Source organism: Notolepis coatsorum (genome assembly GCF_963971535.1).
Source record: "Notolepis coatsorum genome assembly, chromosome: 12".
In the NCBI taxonomy this organism is placed as follows: domain Eukaryota; kingdom Metazoa; phylum Chordata; class Actinopteri; order Aulopiformes; family Paralepididae; genus Notolepis; species Notolepis coatsorum.
The window spans coordinates 32,296,622-32,316,162 of NC_140176.1; the positions used below are offsets into that span (position 1 = coordinate 32,296,622).

At 46.3% G+C, this 19,541-nt stretch overlaps 3 protein-coding genes across 3 annotated transcripts in view; 1 reads left to right on the top strand and 2 right to left on the bottom strand.

Annotated features, from left to right (window-relative positions):
- Positions 1–10,436, bottom strand: part of cd226 (CD226 molecule) — a gene marked incomplete at its 3' end in the record, with an annotated part of 37,681 nt that extends 27,245 nt beyond the window's left edge. The window contains exons 1-2 of the mRNA XM_084326657.1: positions 10,355–10,436; positions 5,081–5,407 (exon numbers count right to left, since the gene is read on the bottom strand). Coding sequence (XP_084182783.1) covers positions 5,081–5,407; positions 10,355–10,421 — 394 coding nt within the window. The 5' untranslated portion in view covers positions 10,422–10,436. The remainder of the gene's footprint in view (positions 1–5,080; positions 5,408–10,354) is intronic.
- The window catches only part of dok6 (docking protein 6), a gene marked incomplete at both ends in the record, with an annotated part of 666,878 nt that overhangs the window by 271,100 nt on the left and 376,237 nt on the right, over positions 1–19,541 (top strand). The window lies entirely within an intron of this gene.
- The window catches only part of rttn (rotatin), a 213,431-nt gene continuing 207,809 nt past the window's right edge, over positions 13,920–19,541 (bottom strand). The window contains exons 49-50 of the mRNA XM_084326661.1: positions 14,147–14,216; positions 13,920–14,005 (exon numbers count right to left, since the gene is read on the bottom strand). Coding sequence (XP_084182787.1) covers positions 13,926–14,005; positions 14,147–14,216 — 150 coding nt within the window. The 3' untranslated portion in view covers positions 13,920–13,925. The remainder of the gene's footprint in view (positions 14,006–14,146; positions 14,217–19,541) is intronic.

Here is a 19,541-nt window from a genome sequence, read left to right on the forward strand (position 1 = left end):
GAGTCAACCAGATCCGTGACGCAGCACGGAGTCCCGCGACGCAGCGCGGTAACATGGTGTGCTACTGGAGCACCCAAGATATTCCTTTATTGATCCCCTTGGGGGAAATGCAGGCATCATAGCAGCATGGGGGAGGGGTACTGGTAGTAGAAGACATGATACAGTAAACAACCTAACCCTATCAAAACAGCAGTCAAAAGTGTATATTTTCAACACTACGTTTGTTTACCAATGATTTTTAAGTGGTATTAGCGAACTATGAGTTTATAGAAATCTCAGCGCATTGAGTCAGAAACCGGAGGATATAGAGCAGAGGAAATTACGCTGTCATTCGTGTTTGTAGTCCTATGAAAGAAGAGACCCATGGCTTTCAAATGTCATAAAACGACACTACCCAGCTCCCACCAGCCCCTGTCAAACATAGAGCCATCTGGCGTGACATTTTGTCTCACAAACAAACCTGAATGTTATTGCCATAAAATAGAACGTGGTTTGTTTCTTTACCTTTCTGTGAACGTCTAGAAAAAAATGCCCTTAATTCATTCCATGGTGTACAGCAATACAACAATATACAAGAACTATACAACGGCATGCAAATTTCTCGATTCTGATTGGCTGAAACAGTCATTTTACACGTCTTTATTGGCAACAATCCACGCTGCTGGCCCAGGACCCGCCCACAACCGACCCACATCACATCACTCCGCCGGATCACAAGAAGGTGGCCAATAATATTTACAAATGGATATGTTAATGGCGACTAAACGACTAAATATGAAGCGATTCTGTCAAGGGGAATGTGTTAGCCCTTTAAACAATGTTGGATGATGTAATTGATGGGTCTTGAGGCAATCTAGAACAAAAGAAAAATCGCGGTTTGATTGATAGATTAATTGATTGATTTAAATTTCTACTTCCTTCTTGCTACTGACTGCAGCGTTCTCTCTCACTGTCCGACGCTGGCGTACCCACAAACACACACACACACATACACACACACACACACACACACACACACACACACACACATACACACACACACGCACACACACACTGTGACACACACACACACACACACACACGCACACACACACACACACACTCCTGTCTGCAACAGCGGGGGAGTCAGACTGAGAGAGAAGCAGCGCTGTTTTAAGTGAGCATGGTCTATTGAATTGATTGATTGGTTGATTGCTAATTTTATTACTGTACCCCTGGTTTCCAACTGGTTAAGTTTAGGCTAAAAGAAATAAATAAAAAAATAGGGCGAAGAAAACGTTTTTTTCCTATGCATTCCCTTAACAATTGTGTGTATTGAGCCGTACTGTATTGTACCCATTCTGCATCTGGTAATAAAATTTTCAATCAATCATTCCAATAATACACAGTTGGATGTGTTAGTTGGTTGGATGCACTTCAAGCTGCTTCCACATGAGGCAACTTCTCTCAATCATTCCAATAATACACAGTTGGATGTGTTAGTTTGGTTGGATGCACTTCAAGCTGCTTCCACATGGAGTTGTGGGAACTACTTTTTCTGGCGGATGGTTTTTTCAATAAATCTTCGATTAATGTGTGTTTATTGTATAGAAATAAGGTTGGATGAATCTGGCAGTTGTATAAAAGCTTTACACCACGTGCAGTCGTGATTTGTGACCAATAAACCATGCCTAGGGGGGTCTAACGACCCTCGGCTGCGCCTCGGGCCTAACAACCACCCCTAGGCATGGTTTATTGGTCACAAACCACTCCTGCGTGTGATGTAATGCTTAAGTACAGTACAGAGACACGTGTTAAAAGTGGGTGCCTGGCTCAACCCGAGTTGAAAGCCAGGGATAAGAAGGGGGTCTTCATAGAAATATCTAGGGTCTGAGCAGATCTAATGTGCAGGGCAGGCTGTCCCAGAGCCTAGGCTCGGTCACCTCTGGTCTTCAGCTCAGTGCTCGGGCAGGAGCATGAAAGTACAGGGTTCAGACAGATAGGTGCCATCCCATCATCCACCAGGCACATTACTTGCCCACTGCCCCCACCAGTGGATGCTGTTTTTCTTCTTCTTTTAAATATAAATAAAACCCATTTAGTTACCCATTTTTGCATAGCAGTGTCCACATTCATCAAATGACCCTCCGCATTTACTTTGTGCAGGCACACTGAGTTCATAATGTCTGACTGACAACAGATCTATTTATTATGTGTCTGCGCAGACAGCAGATCTATTTATTAGGCGTGTCTGTGCAGACAGCAGATCTATTTATTAGGTGTGTCTGTGCAGACAGCAGATCTATTTATTATGCGTCTGTGCAGACAGCATATCTATTTATTAGGCGTGTCTGTGCAGACAGCAGATCTATTTATTAGGTGTGTCTGTGCAGACAGCAGATCTATTTATTAGGCGTGTCTGTGCAGACAGCAGATCTATGTATTATGTGTCTGTGCAGACAGCAGATCTATTTATTAGGCGTGTCTGTGCAGACAGCAGATCTATTTATTATGTGTCTGTGCAGAGAGCAGATCTATTTATTAGGTGTCTGTGCAGACAGCAGATATATTTATTATGTGTCTGTGCAGACAGCAGATCTATTTATTATGTGTCTGTGCAGACAGCATATCTATTTATTAGGCGTGTCTGTGCAGACAGCAGATCTATTTATTAGGTGTGTCTGTGCAGACAGCAGATCTATGTATTATGTGTCTGTGCAGACAGCAGATATATTTATTATGTGTCTGTGCAGACAGCAGATCTATTTATTATGTGTCTGTGCAGACAGCAGATCTATTTATTATGTGTGTCTGTGCAGACATCAGATCTATTTATTATGTGTGTCTGTGCAGACAGCAGATCTATTTATTAGGCGTGTCTGTGCAGACAGCAGATATATGTATTATGTGTCTGTGCAGACAGCAGATCTATTTATTAGGTGTCTGTGCAGACAGCAGATCTATTTATTAGGTGTGTCTGTGCAGACAGCAGATCTATTTATTAGGTGTGTCTGTGCAGACAGCAGATCTATTTATTATGTGTGTCTGTGCAGACAGCAGATCTATTTATTATGTGTCTGTGCAGACAGCAGATCTATTTATTATGTGTGTCTGTGCAGACAGCAGATCTATGTATTATGTGTGTCTGTGCAGACAGCAGATCTATTTATTAGGCGTGTCTGTGCAGACAGCAGATCTATTTATTAGGTGTCTGTGCAGACAGCAGATCTATTTATTAGGCGTGTCTGTGCAGACAGCAGATCTATTTATTATGTGTGTCTGTGCAGACAGCAGATCTATTTATTATGTGTGTCTGTGCAAACAGCAGATATATTTATTATGTGTGTCTGTGCAGACAGCAGATATATTTATTAGGTGTCTGTGCAGACAGCAGATCTATTTATTAGGTGTCTGTGCAGACAGCAGATCTATTTATTAGGCGTGTCTGTGCAGACAGCAGATCTATTTATTATGTGTGTCTGTGCAGACAGCAGATCTATGTATTAGGTGTGTCTGTGCAGACAGCAGATCTATTTATTAGGTGCCTGTGCAGACAGCAGATCTATTTATTATGTGTCTGTGCAGACAGCAGATCTATTTATTATGTGTGTCTGTGCAGACAGCAGATCTATTTATTATGTGTGTCTGTGCAGACAGCAGATCTATTTATTATGTGTGTCTGTGCAGACAGCAGATCTATTTATTAGGCGTCTATGCAGACAGCAGATCTATTTATTAGGCGTGTCTGTGCAGACAGCAGATCTATTTATTAGGTGTCTGTGCAGACAGCAGATCTATTTATTATGTGTGTCCAGGGCTTGACATTAACTTTTTGGCTCACTAGCCACTGTGGCTAGTGGTTTTCCAAAGTCACTAGCCACTCAGCATTTTCACCAGCCAAAAATCACCACACTAAATAATTTTTTGATCAATACGTTCCCATTTTATAGTATCATGTTCCACCATGAATGCATGAAGGGGGGGGGGGGGGGGACGTTGTTTCTGATTATTGATTACCAATAACGGCATTCGTTATTGTAGCATCATACACTGATCGGCTGGTTGGCTAATGCTAACAAGGCCTGATCAGCATGAAATCTACATGAAATCGTTCTTACCTGTGGCCGGTTGGTACGGAAGGTATTACTGTCCATTGGTTTATTTTTTAAATTAGAACATAACGTCAACTCTGTCCGACAAATGGATACTCGTCATTGACGATGTTTTAAAAACAGACGTAGACGGACACACAGCGGATCAATGTAGCTGCATAACGTTAAAGATCAAAGTGAGCAGATATTGAACGTAATTTTGTAAAATGTCCGGTGTCACCGGTAATACCGGTGTTGTCATGTGTCATCACCACGGCACCCCTACCGCCACCCTCCACCCGCGTCATGTTTTGTCCCCTTGACCCTCCACCTCAAAGACCCTGGGTCAGACCGACCCCCACCCTGTAGCTCCCTGCAGTACCTGAGTCCTCCACCGTGTAGCTCCCTGCAGCACCTGAGTCCTCCACCCTGCAGTACCTGAGTCCTCCACCCTGTAGCACCTGAGTCCTCCACCCTGTAGCACCTGAGTCCTCCACCCTGCAGCACCTGAGTCCTCCACCCTGCAGTACCTGAGTCCTCCACCCTGCAGTACCGGAGTCCTCCACCCTGCAGTACCTGAGTCCTCCACCCTGCATCACCTGAGTCCTCCACCCTGCAGTACCTGAGTCCTCCACCCTGTAGCACCTGAGTCCTCCACCCTGCAGTACCTGAGTCCTCCACCCTGCAGTACCTGAGTCCTCCACCCTGCAGTACCTGAGTCCTCCACCCTGCAGTACCTGAGTCCTCCACCCTGTAGCACCTGAGTCCTCCACCCTGCAGTACCTGAGTCCTCCACCATGCAGTACCTGAGTCCTCCACCATGTAGTACCTGAGTCCTCCACCCTGCAGTACCTGAGTCCTCCACCCTGCAGCACCTGAGTCCTCCACCCTGCAGTACCTGAGTCCTCCACCCTGCAGCACCGGAGTCCTCCACCCTGCAGTACCTGAGTCCTCCACCCTGTAGCACCCTGCAGTACCTGAGTCCTCCACCCTGTAGCTCCCTGCAGTACCTGAGTCCTCCACCAGGATGTCTCTGGTCCAGGACCCGTGAGGGAAGGTCTGGACGGAGCAGTGGTACAGTCCCACGTCACGGTGGGTGATGTTCGTCATGGCGACGCTGCCGTCCATGGGCGCGGTCCTCAGGAACCGGATCCTCTCGCGGTAGTGGTGGGAGAACGACACGCCGAACTCCGGGTGGAACACGGCCACCGGCGCCTTCTCCGGCACCTTGGTCCAGGACACCATGCTGATGTTGCCGTCCCAGGGACACAGGCACTCCAGGACCAGCCCCTCCTCCAGACGCACGGTGGCGGCTGCCGCTCTCTGCTGCACGGCGACTGGGTGGGAGTACGTCACGCTCGTTAACGCCGTGATGCAAGAGAGCCGGAGAATTAACGGCGGCAGAACTAGAGAACTGTAGGAATGTGTGAAAACTAGGTTAGTCCGACTGTTAACCACAAAAACCTGCACGGACTACAACGTATGGCGTAAAACATACACTTACGCTCCTTAGATTAGATGAGATTCAAATGTATTGTCACTATAAGGCACAAGTACAGTACAACGAAAACAGGTTTGGCATCCAACCAGAGTGCAAATGTAGCAGTGAATGCAACAGCAATGTACAGGTGATTAAACTGGGCATAAGATATAACATATTTAGTAACAGTAATAGTGCTAATCAGATGTATGTACACTGTACAGAGTTGTATTATATAGAGACAGTATGACTACTACTGACCAGCAGTGTAACTAGTAAGAGTAGGATATATACAGCTATATATATAGTAAGGGACTAAAAAAGCTACTGTACATACAGTAGATTTCATTATCTGTTCTTATGCACGCCTGGTGATACTAAATCCAAATTGAACTCGGGCATTTGAAATATAAGATTTGGCACAACCCATAAATGTGCGAATTGGCTATAATAAGGTAATTTATACGCCTGCTATTCTACATTCTATAATAATATTTGTTTCATCACAATTTAAGCAAGCCTAGTAATAGACACAATATTTCTGATCCATAGATGACCCTAAATACCAATCATATGCAAATGGACCTTTTAGAAGTGGAGCAATATTCCATTTACTTATTATTAGTATTAGTACTTAGTATTTTAGGCGGATTTTCAGAAAATAGGGCTCCGGGCTTAAGAGGTTAACTATGGACAATCATGCGATTAATCAGATTAAATATTTTAATCAATTGACAGCCTTAATATATATATATATGGTATACATACAGCATATATACAGCATTATAGTACATGCTACCATACAGAGCTAAGAGTTATGTGCAGGTGTACAAGCAAGTATATGAGGGGTTATATGCAGGTATATTCAGACAAATATGGGTATATATATATATATATAAAATGCCTTTATTCAAGAGAGCTGGAGAACTAACGGCTGCAGAACTCGAGAACTGGAATGTCTGACCACTAAGTGTGTCTGACTCTTAACCACCAAAACCTGCACGGAATACAACGTACTGTATATCATGCCAGTTAGGGTACCTTGTGTATACTGCACCTTGTGTATAATGTTTACTTTTATACTCATAGTATTACATTTACATTGTCATTTAACTGACGCTTTTACAAGTTTTGTACGACAAGTCAGTAGGAAGGGTACAACTCTATCTGAGTAACAATGTTCATCAAAATGTTCAGACTTGAGTGCTACAGTGTTGGGTGTATGTTATTATATTAGGAAGAGTGCATGACAGTAAGAATGTTAGTATTTTTTCATTTCAGATATTGATTGAAGAAGTGTGTTTTTAGTCGACGGCGAAAGATTGGACGGGATACGGCTGTCCTAACTGTGGTGGGAACTGGAAGATCGTTGCACCATTGTGGGGCGAGGACTGAGAATAGGCGGCTTCTCTTTGATGACCCTCCCGGAGCTCGGATAGGAGTGGGTCTGAGGCGGCCAGAGGATGTAGAGCGGAGGGGTCTTGAGGGTGTGTAGTTAGAGACCATTGACCGGAGATAGGCAGGAGCCGGGCGGCTGTGTTCTGAATGAGTTGAAGAGGCTTGGTGGCAGTGGTCGGAAGGCCAGCAAGCAGTTCGTTGCAGAAGTCGAGGCGGGAAATGACTGTTGATTGGACGAGGAGTTGGGTGGCTTCTTTTGTCAGGAAGGGGCAGATCCTGCAGGTTCTGGTTGTTGCTGTGATGTGAGCGGAGAAGTTCAGCTGGTCGTCAAGGACAACACCAAGGTTATTGGTGGTCGGGGACGCGGCCACAGCTACATTATCCACTGTGATGGAAAGGTCATCAGGGGGGAGGATTTGGCCAGCAGGTGAACAAATTATATTTTGCTTAGTTTCAGTTTGAGGTGGTTGGTCGTCATCCAGGCGGAGATGTCAGACAGACATGCCAAGATCCGCTCAGAGATGTGGATATCTGAGGGAGGAAAGGTGAGGAAGAGTTGAGTATCATCGGCATAGCAATAATACGAGAAGGCATGAGATGTGATAATGTTACCCAGAGATTTGGTGTAGAGGGAGAAGAGGAGGGGTCCAAGGACACCCGTCTGCAGGGGGAGGGGGGCTGACAGGGTCCCTCTCCATGACACTTGATAGGAGCGGTCATTGAGGTATGTCAGCCATGTCAGCGCAGAGCCAGCCACTCCCATTCCTGCAAGGGATGCAATGAGGATCTGATGGTTGACTGTGTCGAAGGCTGCAGACAGGTCCAGGAGAATCAGGACAGAGGAGAGGCCTTTCACCTATGCTAAGTGAAGAGCCTCTATGACTGCTATGAGGGCCGTCTCTGTGGAGTGACCAGTCCTGAAGCCTGACTGATTAGGGTCTAGGAGGTCATTCTGTAAGAGATCATCTGTAAGTGATATGTGGAGATGTCAGCAGTGAGGCGTGTCTTTCTATACTTCCTCTCGGCCTCTCTCAGGACCTGTCTTTCCTCTCTCACTGCATCCGTCAGCCATGGACTGGGTGGGTAACGGTGGGCAGGTTTCTCAGCGAGGGGACAGAGCTTATCGAAGGAGGTTGAGAAGGCTGAGAGGAGGGTGGAGGTTGCCGTATCTGGGGGGAGAGCAGAGAAGGTGTCACTCAAAGGTAGAGCGGATAGTATGTCAGAGGAGAGGGTGGAGGGGGATAGGGAGCGCAGGTTGCGTCTGACTGAGATGGTTTGAGTTGGAGTGGATGGCTTGGGGTTAAGCAAGAGAGTTAGTGAGAAGGATATGAAGAAATGGTCAGACACATGAAGGGGAGTTACTGTGGTGTTAATGATGCTGGAGTTACGGGGGAATATGAGATCCAAGGAGCTGCCTGCGTTGTGAGTGGGAGGCATGGCAGTGGGAGTCAGGTCAAAGGATTGTAGGAGAGAGACCACTGTGTCTGACTGAGATGAGTCAGGCAGGTTGAAGTGATCAAGGGGACCTGGAGGGCGATAGAGAGTAACAATGGTGAGATTGAATGGATTAAAGACAGATACTGTATGGTATTCGAGAGACGAGAGTGACAGCGCTTAACAGTGATGTTAAGTTTGTAGCCCATGAGGGAGATGTCAAGAGAAGGTTGAGGTGTGTGAGTGAAGTTATATTTTGTAGATAAGGCTGCAGGTGTTGACGAGTTATTTGGCGTTATCCAGGTCTCGGTTAGAGCCACGAGCTGTAGGTTTTGACTATGGGCGTAGGCAGTAATAAAGTCAGCTTTCCTGACGGCTGATTGACAATTCCATAAGCCTCCACGTACAGTGGCATGTATATTAGTGGCTGTGGGGTAGGGGGGGGTAGGAGATTAGCCGGATTGCTACCAATCTATCGTGGGTAGCTTGAATCCGGTATGGAGGAGTGTGTTGGGATAGGTACGAGGCACATTGTGGTGTCAGAGTAGCAGGGAGAAAGGTGAAGTTGGGGAGGACGAGAGGCAGAGAAATTACAGAGTGGGAGGGAAAGGAAAAAATGTCAGAGTAGAGTAATAGATAATGGTCTACTTAACACTAGATGGGTGGGTCGGAGAACTCCCGCAGGAAAACTCGACGATAGGTCAAATCAGCAGGACAATGCCACAGGCAGCTTGAGACACGCCCAGCCTATTACTGGGCGAAACTGATGTTAGATTTAGGATTATACAACAAAATAGATACTCAAACTTAATTTACTTCCCTCACAGTTATTCAGCTTTAGTGTAGCTTCCCTCTGGTCTTGTCAGTACAAACTGATTTCATGTTTACAAAAAAATAAAATGTACTGCCTATATTTATTGTAACATATAACCGATAGGGCATACAGACCCTCACCAGCACCTTGTTTACACCGTTTATTTTGATATTCAGATCTAACTTTATTGGCTATATTTACTATTGTCTTTCTCCTATTACCCCCCCCCCCCCCATGCTGCGATGACTCCTGAATTTCTCCAAGGGAATCAATAAAGGAATATCTTATTTTATTTAGTAGATAATGGCTCATACACTCATTATGGGGCAACTGCTACTAATCAATACATATATAACTGGAATAACCCAAAACCTTAATAACTATAACTTTCCGAAGAATATCTATTCTAGAGGAGTTTTTGTGACAGTTCTGACATCTTGAGCAAACAACTCGCTACCAAGAAACTGTAAACATCTATCTGACAAAAAGGACATTCGTTTTTTTTCTCTCTACCAAGTCTGCTCCACTTGAAGATGATCACAGGTCTATTCTCTGCTTTGAGGCCATCCCCTGGGTAACGGTAATTAGGCTAATTTGACGCACATCCACAAAGTTGACAATAGCCACACAGTGATCAAGGATCCAAGGCTTCAAAGCCCTTCATCCGAGCTGAATGACAAGAGATTTCAAGTCCAGCGATGATGCCCCTGGGAACGTCTCTGGCAGCTTTGAAATTAGGATGTATCTGAAGAGCAAACGCCACTAACAAACCTGCCGCCGTCTACAACCATCCGGAGTGATGAGAATAGATGTGTCTCAATGGGGGAAGAGAGGAGGGGGATAAAGGAACATCTGAGGAACACTGATGATCGACTTCACATTAAAACTAACGGCTGCTCATCAAGAACGATTCACAAACAACGGCTTCAAATAGACTGATGACACAAAGAGATTTCAGCCATTTTCAACATCTACAGCACGTAGGAATCTCCAGATGAATCTAAACGCACCACAGACACTTGCAACAGTCTTTAACAGAACTTCTCACAACTTTGCCATGAAAAAGAAAAGAAAAAACGTTTTTTTCTTCTGAGAGAATAGTTATTTAAAAGCAGAATATGTCCTTAGAATCACACGGGGTAAACATGAATTGCGTACCTTTGAGTAAAGGGAGGAGGATAAGGAGTACCATGAAGTACCAGTGGTCCTTTTGTACAGCTTCCATCTTGCCCCACGGAGGCAGAATGAAGGCTGCATTGATGAGTGGAGAGGCACCGAGCCTGCACTTCCTGCTCCAGCTCTCTACAGAGAGACACTTCAGCTCACAGGGGGGGGGGGGGGGGGCACTTAATGCTAGCTTAATGTTAGCTCGCTCCACACAAAGGGTCATTTCATCACTGGGGTTGGCAGTGGATGGCAAGCTAATGGCGTACTGTAAGGTATATAGTTTGGGAATATATATATGTTTAGTTGACATCTAATATTGGACAGTATAGTATTCAATTCTAACTTAATTGTGTGTGCTATATATGATTATTTATATTCCTACCTTATATACAGTATATATATGCTGCTAAGTGGAATGGATGGCTTTTTATATTCAGATCAAATTTTATTGCCTATATTTACGGTATGTCTTTCTACTATTACCCTGCCCATACCTGTACCTCCCCTCCCCCATGCTGCTATGACGCCCGAATTTCCCCAAGGGGATCAATAAAGGAACATCTTATCTCGTGCCAAACTAAATGTTGTGTTTACATCCATCCATCCACCCATCTATATGGTAAATGGTGCATATATATATATATAACAGCTTTTATCCAAAGTGCTTAACAATTTGTTCCTCACATTCACCCATGCACTCACACCGACGGCGGAGGCAACCATGCAAAGTACCAACCTGCTCATCGGGAGCAGTTAGGGTTTAAGTGTCTTGCTCAAGGATCTTGAGCTTCGATCTATCTATTGGGATGGCAGCTTAGAAACATCTAATTAAGAAAAAAAATTGTAGCTAGTTTCTTTCCTGGTGTGAAACACTGACAGAGCTGCTGGTGTGACAGTACTGCTGGTGTGACAGTACTGCTGGTGTGACAGAGCTGCTGGTGTGACAGAGCTGCTGGTGTGACAGAGCTGCTGGTGTGACAGAGCTGCTGGTGTGACAGAGCTGCTGGTGTGACAGTACTGCTGGTGTGACAGAGCTGCTGGTGTGACAGTACTGCTGGTGTGACAGAGCTGCTGGTGTGACAGAGCTGCTGGTGTGACAGAGCTGCTGGTGTGACAGTACTGCTGGTGTGACAGAGCTGCTGGTGTGACAGTACTGCTGGTGTGACAGTACTGCTGGTGTGACAGAGCTGCTGGTGTGACAGTACTGCTGGTGTGACAGTACTGCTGGTGTGACAGTACTGCTGGTGTGACAGTACTGCTGGTGTGACAGAGCTGCTGGTGTGACAGTACTGCTGGTGTGACAGTACTGCTGGTGTGACAGTACTGCTGGTGTGACAGAGCTGCTGGTGTGACAGAGCTGCTGGTGTGACAGAGCTGCCTGTGTGACAGTACTGCTGGTGTGACAGAGCTGCTGGTGTGACAGTACTGCTGGTGTGACAGAGCTGCTGGTGTGACAGTACTGCTGGTGTGACAGTACTGCTGGTGTGGCAGTACTGCTGGTGTGACAGAGCTGCTGGTGTGAAACACTGCTTGGAAGGTGTGTGGAGGCCGGGGCTCTGCTGGTGTGACAGGGCTGCTGGTGTCGCCTCCACATCCCTTATCTACACCATCACAGGACATTAAGTGTCAGAGTCATCGTTCCTGTCAGCCTTTTCCGAGTGGTGGGGGGGGGGGGGGGGGGGTGGGGTACTTAAACTGAAGGAGCGAGAGTTACATTGCATTGTTGTTGTTGTAAATAATTAGGGGTGCACCGATGTATCGGTCGGGTATCGGTATTGGCCGATAAGTGCCTTGACGACTGCAATCGGCCTATCGGCCGATAAGCTCGAATGTGCCGATGGCAGTAGTCGATAAGTTCAGTCGCGTCCTGCACAACGCTGCCCCCAGTCCCCCACACAAGCTACTGCATCAAAGTTACTACTAAATATTCAACATTCTCTTTTGAGACTCCGCTTCAGACTCTTATCATTTGGCACTAAAAGCTAAACATTGTCACCGATATGGCTGTCCGCAACATGTCATTAATTGTGTATGCGAGGTGGTCGCTCAGTGACAACGCTAACGTGAGCTAGGTTAGCTAGCATGAGCTACCGGGAGATGGAAGACTAACGTTACTGGTGAAAATGTGATTTACGTTGGAATACTCCTTTGCCAACTTGCTGTACTTTGCTTGCAGGTCTGCAGCCATTATTGCTGGATTATGAATAGCCCCAACTTTAGCCAAGGCAACGTTATGGCTAAACCTTTAACGTTAGTTAACGCTAGCTTTCGGTTAGCTGTTCAATGCTAATAACACAACCGAGCGAACCCATGACAGCTCCCCGTCAACACCCCTCTCTCGGGAAGATGGCATTTAAGAAAGTATCTGCTGTTAAAATGACACAAACATTCGTTTTGTGGCATTAACGTTATATAGTTAGTGTTACACGTTCAATAACATAAGCATAGTATTTACCCGAACTACTAGCTCAGTTCCTTCCGTTGCTCATAGAGCCCTGAGAGTTGTACCCAATCCATTCTGCAATCTGTTAATAAAGTTTTCAATCAGACAAATGTATAGAAAGGCTTTGTTTTATTATAACATTCGTTGCAGTAAAATCATGCCTCGTTTGGTCATCCTGTGGAGCGCTGGTCGGCGGGCAGCTAACGTATTAGCTACGGTAAGCTTGTTGTGGTTCTCGCAAGCAGATCAATGGCGGCATGCCCGGAAGTAGAAAATTAATAAACGCTTGCCGATTGGTGGTAAGAACAGCAGGAGGTGGGTGCTAGCGGTGTGACGTAATTGGCCGAATCGACTGTCAATCAAAATTGTTCTATTGCATTGGTTGAGAGCTCTGGTTGAGACAATAGTATCCAGCTGCAGGCCGCCAGACCATACTGGGAGAGGGATAGTGCTACATGGCATGGTGGAATTAATACCATAAACATATTTCTTGATGTTTCCTTTTTTAAGTAAGTAAATAGGCCTACAAATACAAACATACACATACAAATATACAGTAGTTTCATTAAATTAATTACAAATACTTTTTTTTGCCACAAATATCGGTATCGGCCGATTGTGTTAGTTGAACAATCGGTATCGGTATCGGTGGCACATTTTCATATCGGTGCATCCCTATAAATAATCATTAAACAGGCCGCACACTGTTGTAATGAGACAAGAGCTCAAATCAACCACATGGAACCTTAATAACCGGATTAAATAATACAATTTAATAGTCTTGGTAAAAAAAAATTAAATGTATGACACACTATACAAAACAAACCATATATACTGTACATAGTAAAAAGTATTATTGGATGTAAAAAGCAAACAACTAAATATCTAATCAATGACAAAAAAAATTATACAAATTATATATAGTGTATATACTGTATATATACATATATTATGATTGGATGTAAAACTGTATATATATATTTATTTTTCATTTATTAGATATGTTGTTGTTTTGTTGCCTCTTACATCCAATCATATATATATATATATATATATATATATATATATATATATATATATATATATATATATATATATATATATACACATATGCATGTGCTATTTATTGAGCAGCAGGGAGAGGTTGTCAAGGCACTCCAGCAGGTACACATCCATGGGCTCCTGCCTCTTGTCTGCATCTAACGGTGAGAAAACAAAGACACGAGCAAGAGAGACCGGCTAATTAAAAAAGAAAAACGTAAACAAAGGGACACGTTCAAAATGAAACAACGTTAGGATTCAGTGGCCGGGACAGGTAATCAAAGTGAATAAATGCGTACCTCTCTTAGAGGCGGCGTGCGCCTTGTCAAGCCTCAAACGCACAGGGGGACACTTCAAAGCAGCCTTGGCCTGTGGGGTTAAGAGAGAGAGAGAGACGGATGAGAGACGGATGAGGAACAGTCCTGGGTGACGGTACCGGATCAAGAAGGATGGATATTATCTCCCCAGATCACAAGGAAGATCTTCACAAAGTGCGGCTAGGTGCATAACGCAAGGATAATTAAACCTTGATAGAGATTTATCGTCGTAATTACGACAGAACCTTGGGAGAGAAAGATGATACTCTGGAATTGAATGTGACATTGATAACAAGACCGCCATTGAATGGCGATATTGGGTAATAAATCCACACTGCTCGGAGGTTGGTGGCTGTTTGGGTGTTTGTGACTATGTGCTCGTATGTGCAAATTAAGGGATGTACACACAGTGGATTGTGGCTACAGACACTTTACATTTATATTTAGTCATTTAACTGACAATTTATTCAATGTGACTTACAAGTTGTGTACAACAGGTCAGCAGGAAGGGTACAAGTCTGGCAGCTAAGTGTCAGTAACATTGTTTGTCAAACAGTGTTGAAACTCGAGTGTTACAGACTTGAGTGCATAGTAGTTGTTACAAAGGATCAGATTAAACCGAATATATATATTTATTGATTGATATATATTGCATAGTATTTGTATATCGTTTGATATCCCTTGTATATTCCTTGTACATATACACGGAATATCCCTTTAGCCCAGACCATAATATTTCATTCTCCTATTGGACAGCGGTCCACAGGCGCCAGAGCCATGCCTCCGGAGTCAGGTTCAAAGTCACCGTCAAGACATGTCTGTGCATGCCCGGCCTTGCCCAGGGATACGCGACAGAAATGAGTTTGGCACTAGATTGTTCGCCGTGCATATAAATATGGCGCAGGTGAATACAGAAGTAGAGTTACCCAATAAGTTGAAGCCTCACCCACGATACTCCGTGCGGTGAAGTATGGCCTGTTTTGGCCCCAAAATAGAGCATTGAGACCGCGTGCGAATTAGTAAGTGAATTGTCAGAGTTTGGCGCTATACCGTCGAGTGCGACATATTTCTATTAAGTCAGTAATAGTCTATTTGTGTATAGTGTATCGTGCGGCTAAAGTTCTACAGTGACCAGCATCACCAACGCTTCCTCGTACCAGCTAGAGTGCTTATCCAGGCTGGGCTGCTTTCATGGCGCTTTCACCCGAGGAGACCTAGACGAGAACCGTGTGGACATGTACACTGGATTAATCTACCCTACGACTACATAGCCCTTTGCGGCTGGATTATATTTGTTTTGGTCCTCAAGTCAAGTCAAGTCAAGTCAAGAGTTTTAATTGTCACGGCATACAGGTATACAATGAAATGCGGGTGGTCCTGTGATTTATGGAGCGGAGAATCGCCGATGCCTACACGTGTGGGATTTAACCTGTGGGGAGCCACGTCGAGTCTGCGCCTCAGAGAGCCTGAGGCCGGCTAGCTTTCTTCACTGTGGAGCTACAGTCTACGGAGAACAGCTGTATTCGTCTGTGGATCAAGAGGCTATTGCACCGTCTCCTGTACTTGGAGTCTCCTTAGTCATCGTTGACCAGACTCTCTACTACCGACAGATCCTCTACCCCTGCTGGTTTACAACCGGGGGGACCCTTCCAGTATCTCCCGCTATATATTACTAGTGTACCATAGATATAATTCCCTAATATTCAGGTTGTATAATTACCTCCTGCGTAACCAGAGAATGGACATTCATTATTGATTTGCCTACGCATATTCCTTTGCCTTATAAGCGCATCCAAAGTAAGACCAAGAAGTATATTATGTACCTTTTGCTGCAATAAATACTTGATTACCATTTGGTGTGGAACCGATTTATTGTGGGAAGTGTTCATCATATTTATATATCATGTACTGTATGGCCAGTAATTAAAGTACATAAAGCGGTAGTGGTTTAATGATACCATACTTATCAATACAGTCAGGGAATTGTACCCCTCAGTTACAATCGGTCCTTCGAGCCGGAGGGTAACTAGCGTAATATTAATCAAATCAAATCAAATTTATTTATAGGGCCCGACAACACACGTTAATGTCCCCATGGGCCGTACAGGTCTTCTTTAAACAAGTCAAGAAGACAACATAACAATAAGTCAAGAACAGAACAAGAACACAATAGGGTCCAAACATTTTTTAGATGAATGCAAATAAATGAAAGAATATAGTAATATAGTAATATAGTGTAATATAATATAGTGGTATTAATATTGACATGGCCTATGATGAACACTCCACAAAACGGTTCTCCTAAAGTAGATCGCCCGCAGCGTAGACGGCAGACACCTCAGTACTTAGAGGATTACGTTGCCAATATACTACCTAGCTTTCTACAGACGGTAAACGCGGAAAAAGTAGATAGTAAAATTATGTCCGACCCTATCGACCAGGCTACCCCGCCAATAGAGGCCCTAGTGGGTTCTAACGTAACTGACCAAGCTCACGGTAGGGACCAGGAGGGACCCGACATGACTTTACCCCCCGCCAAGACCGAAGAAGTAGTCCCCGGAGAGCTCCAGGATAAAGACAGCTCTCCAGGGATGGAACTCTACCCGCTACAAGAAGAGGAGAGCACCCCGGAGATGGATCTCCAGGACTCGCCACAGGAGAACAGATCTCCAACGAGTACTGCCAGGAGCGGATCACCTCAACCAGCGTCTTCCCCCAGCGAGGCGGACAAGATGCTGGCACAGGCATTCCTCGCCAGCCTAGCAGCCTCAACAGAGCGCGATCGACTCCAAGCACAGACGCTTAGTGAGCGCGAACATTCTTCCATGGAAAGAGAACGCCTTCAGGCGCAGCAACGGAGCGACGAAGATCGTATACGTCTAGAGATTAGACGCCTTCAGACGGAAGAGAATATGGTAAGGGACCGGGCCGAAGCCCAGCGCGCCGCTGCCCAAAGAGAAGCAGAGCGCGACCTCGCTCTCACCAAGCGCGAAGCCGAGCGCGACCGATTACAAGCGCGGATAATGGAGCAGCTGATCACCAGGGCAACACCCCCTCCCTCCGCATGGGGTTCCAGGGCCTCGTCAAGACAAGGGTCAAGGGCACCCTCCCCTACCCGATCAAGCGACCCTGAGTCCGACCACCAGAGAGAGCCTACACCCCCCTCCGAACCCCTTCCCCGACCGGTCCAAGTGAGACCCAGCTACAAGGAAGAAACGGTCTACACCGCGGAGAGGCTAAATAGACGACTACAGGATCTAGAGGACCTGCCAGAGGAAGAAGAAGAGGGAGAGGAGGAGAATCAAGCCCGACAGCAGAACAGTACTCCACAGGACCAGGAGGTCCAGTACAGCCCAGGCTCTACCCCCGCGGCTCTGCGCTACAGACCCCCGACTCAATTCACGGGTGAGCTTGACGCACGACCAGCCCCGAGGAATAGCACCTGGATACGCGGGCCATGGTACCCAGCAGGTACCAGCCCACCAAGAGGCGTAAGAGGAGACTCGCCTAGGAGGCCTCTCTTCCAACGCTCACTGATGTGCCAGCCATCCATGGCATCATACATTGGCACACCGACGTTTCCGGACTTCACCCACGAGAACAGAGCACAGTACACGGAGCTACGAATGTGCTTAGAGACAATGATGTCCGATGTAGCTGATGAACCGTACAAGTATGCTATCCTACTGAAGCACCTCAAGGTGCCCCGAGCGCACAATATAGCGCTGGCCTATGCCACCTCTACTACCCCATACACAGCGGCTCTAGCAGCACTCGACCAAAGATATGGACGCATATGGGACTACGTAATACAAGAGATAAGGCATATTGACCGCCTACCCCCAGCCACAGACAATCGCTCACTAGATGACCTGTCTATCAAGGTACAATCCCTGGTAGGGATGCTGGGGGCGCAAAGAGAAAAGGGTATGCACGAACTGTACGCAAACTCTAATGTCGAGAGGATTTTAGAGAAGCTTCCGCCCGCCCGACAAGAGCGCTTCAGGCGGCAAAGAGACCACCGTGATCCTAACGGTCCCGAGCCATCCCTCCTAGACCTAGCCGACTTCCTGGCGAGAGAAGTCAACAGCCTACGGTTGGATACGTTCATGCGGAGCACACCAAGCTCCAGAGAGGGACCTAGGAGAGCAAACGATGGCCGAAGATTGGTGACCGTCATGCACCAATCAGAATCAGTACCGAGCAGCAAGAACCACAGTACCCCCTCGATGAAAGAGAAGTGGAAGATGGTGTGCCCGTACTGCGAAAAGGAACACTGGTTGTCACAATGTGACACGTTCAAGAAGATGACCGCCGACGAGGTGAGTCAATGGATAAAGTCCAACCGACGCTGTTACCGATGTGCGCGCAGTCACATGGCAGCCGATTGCCGCTTAAAGAAGAGGTGTAGTCGGTGTGACGGAGCCCACCTAGATGTCCTACACGACAGTAACAGAAGAAAGCCTGCACCCTCAAGCAGCACAAAGGCAAGTGTTATGTACATTGACCCCGCCAGCAGCGGGGGCGCCCGGGTGCTCTTAAAGGTGGTCCGCGTAACACTGAGTTACCAAGATAAGGTCATGGACACTTACGCCGTCCTTGACGACGGGTCAGAGAAGACCCTTCTCCTCGCGTCCGCTGCGGCCCAGCTGGGGCTGCGGGGGAGCGAAAACCAGATGACGATTCGGACAATAAGAAGAGATCTAAAGACGATAAAGGGCGAGAATGTCTCCTTCACTATCGCAGCAAGCGGGCAGCCAGAGAGACGGTATAGGATTACTAACGCTTTCACCAGCCAAGAAATAGGCCTGTCGCAGTACACCTACCCCATCGCCAAGCTGATGGATAAATATGTGCACCTGCGTCAACTACCTATACCGCTCATAGACGGTGCCACCCCGACCCTGCTGATAGGCTCCGACCATGCAGACCTCATCGTCCCGATAGACCGGGTCCACACAGGGCCCAGAGGCTGTCCTGCAGCAGTCGAGACCCGCCTAGGATGGACATTACAAGGCCCCCTCGCTAAGTCTCTTAACCGAACAGCAGCCACTAACTGCCTCCACTCCAGAGTGACAGAAGAAGACACCACCCTCCTACAGCATGTCGAGAGGCTATGGACACTAGAGACAATGCCCTTTAAGAACGAAAAGAAAGACATTCGTTCCAAGGAAGACATTTACGCTATAGCCCTCCTAGAGCAGGGGACAAAGAGAGTCAAAGTCAACGGAGTGATGAGATACGCAACTCCACTCCTGAGGCGAGAGGGTATGCCTACCTTCCACGCCCCAAAAGAAGCGACGGAGCGGTATCTATTGAACACAGAGCGGCGCCTAGCCAGAGACCCCGCTCAAGAGACTGTGTACCGCGCTGAGAT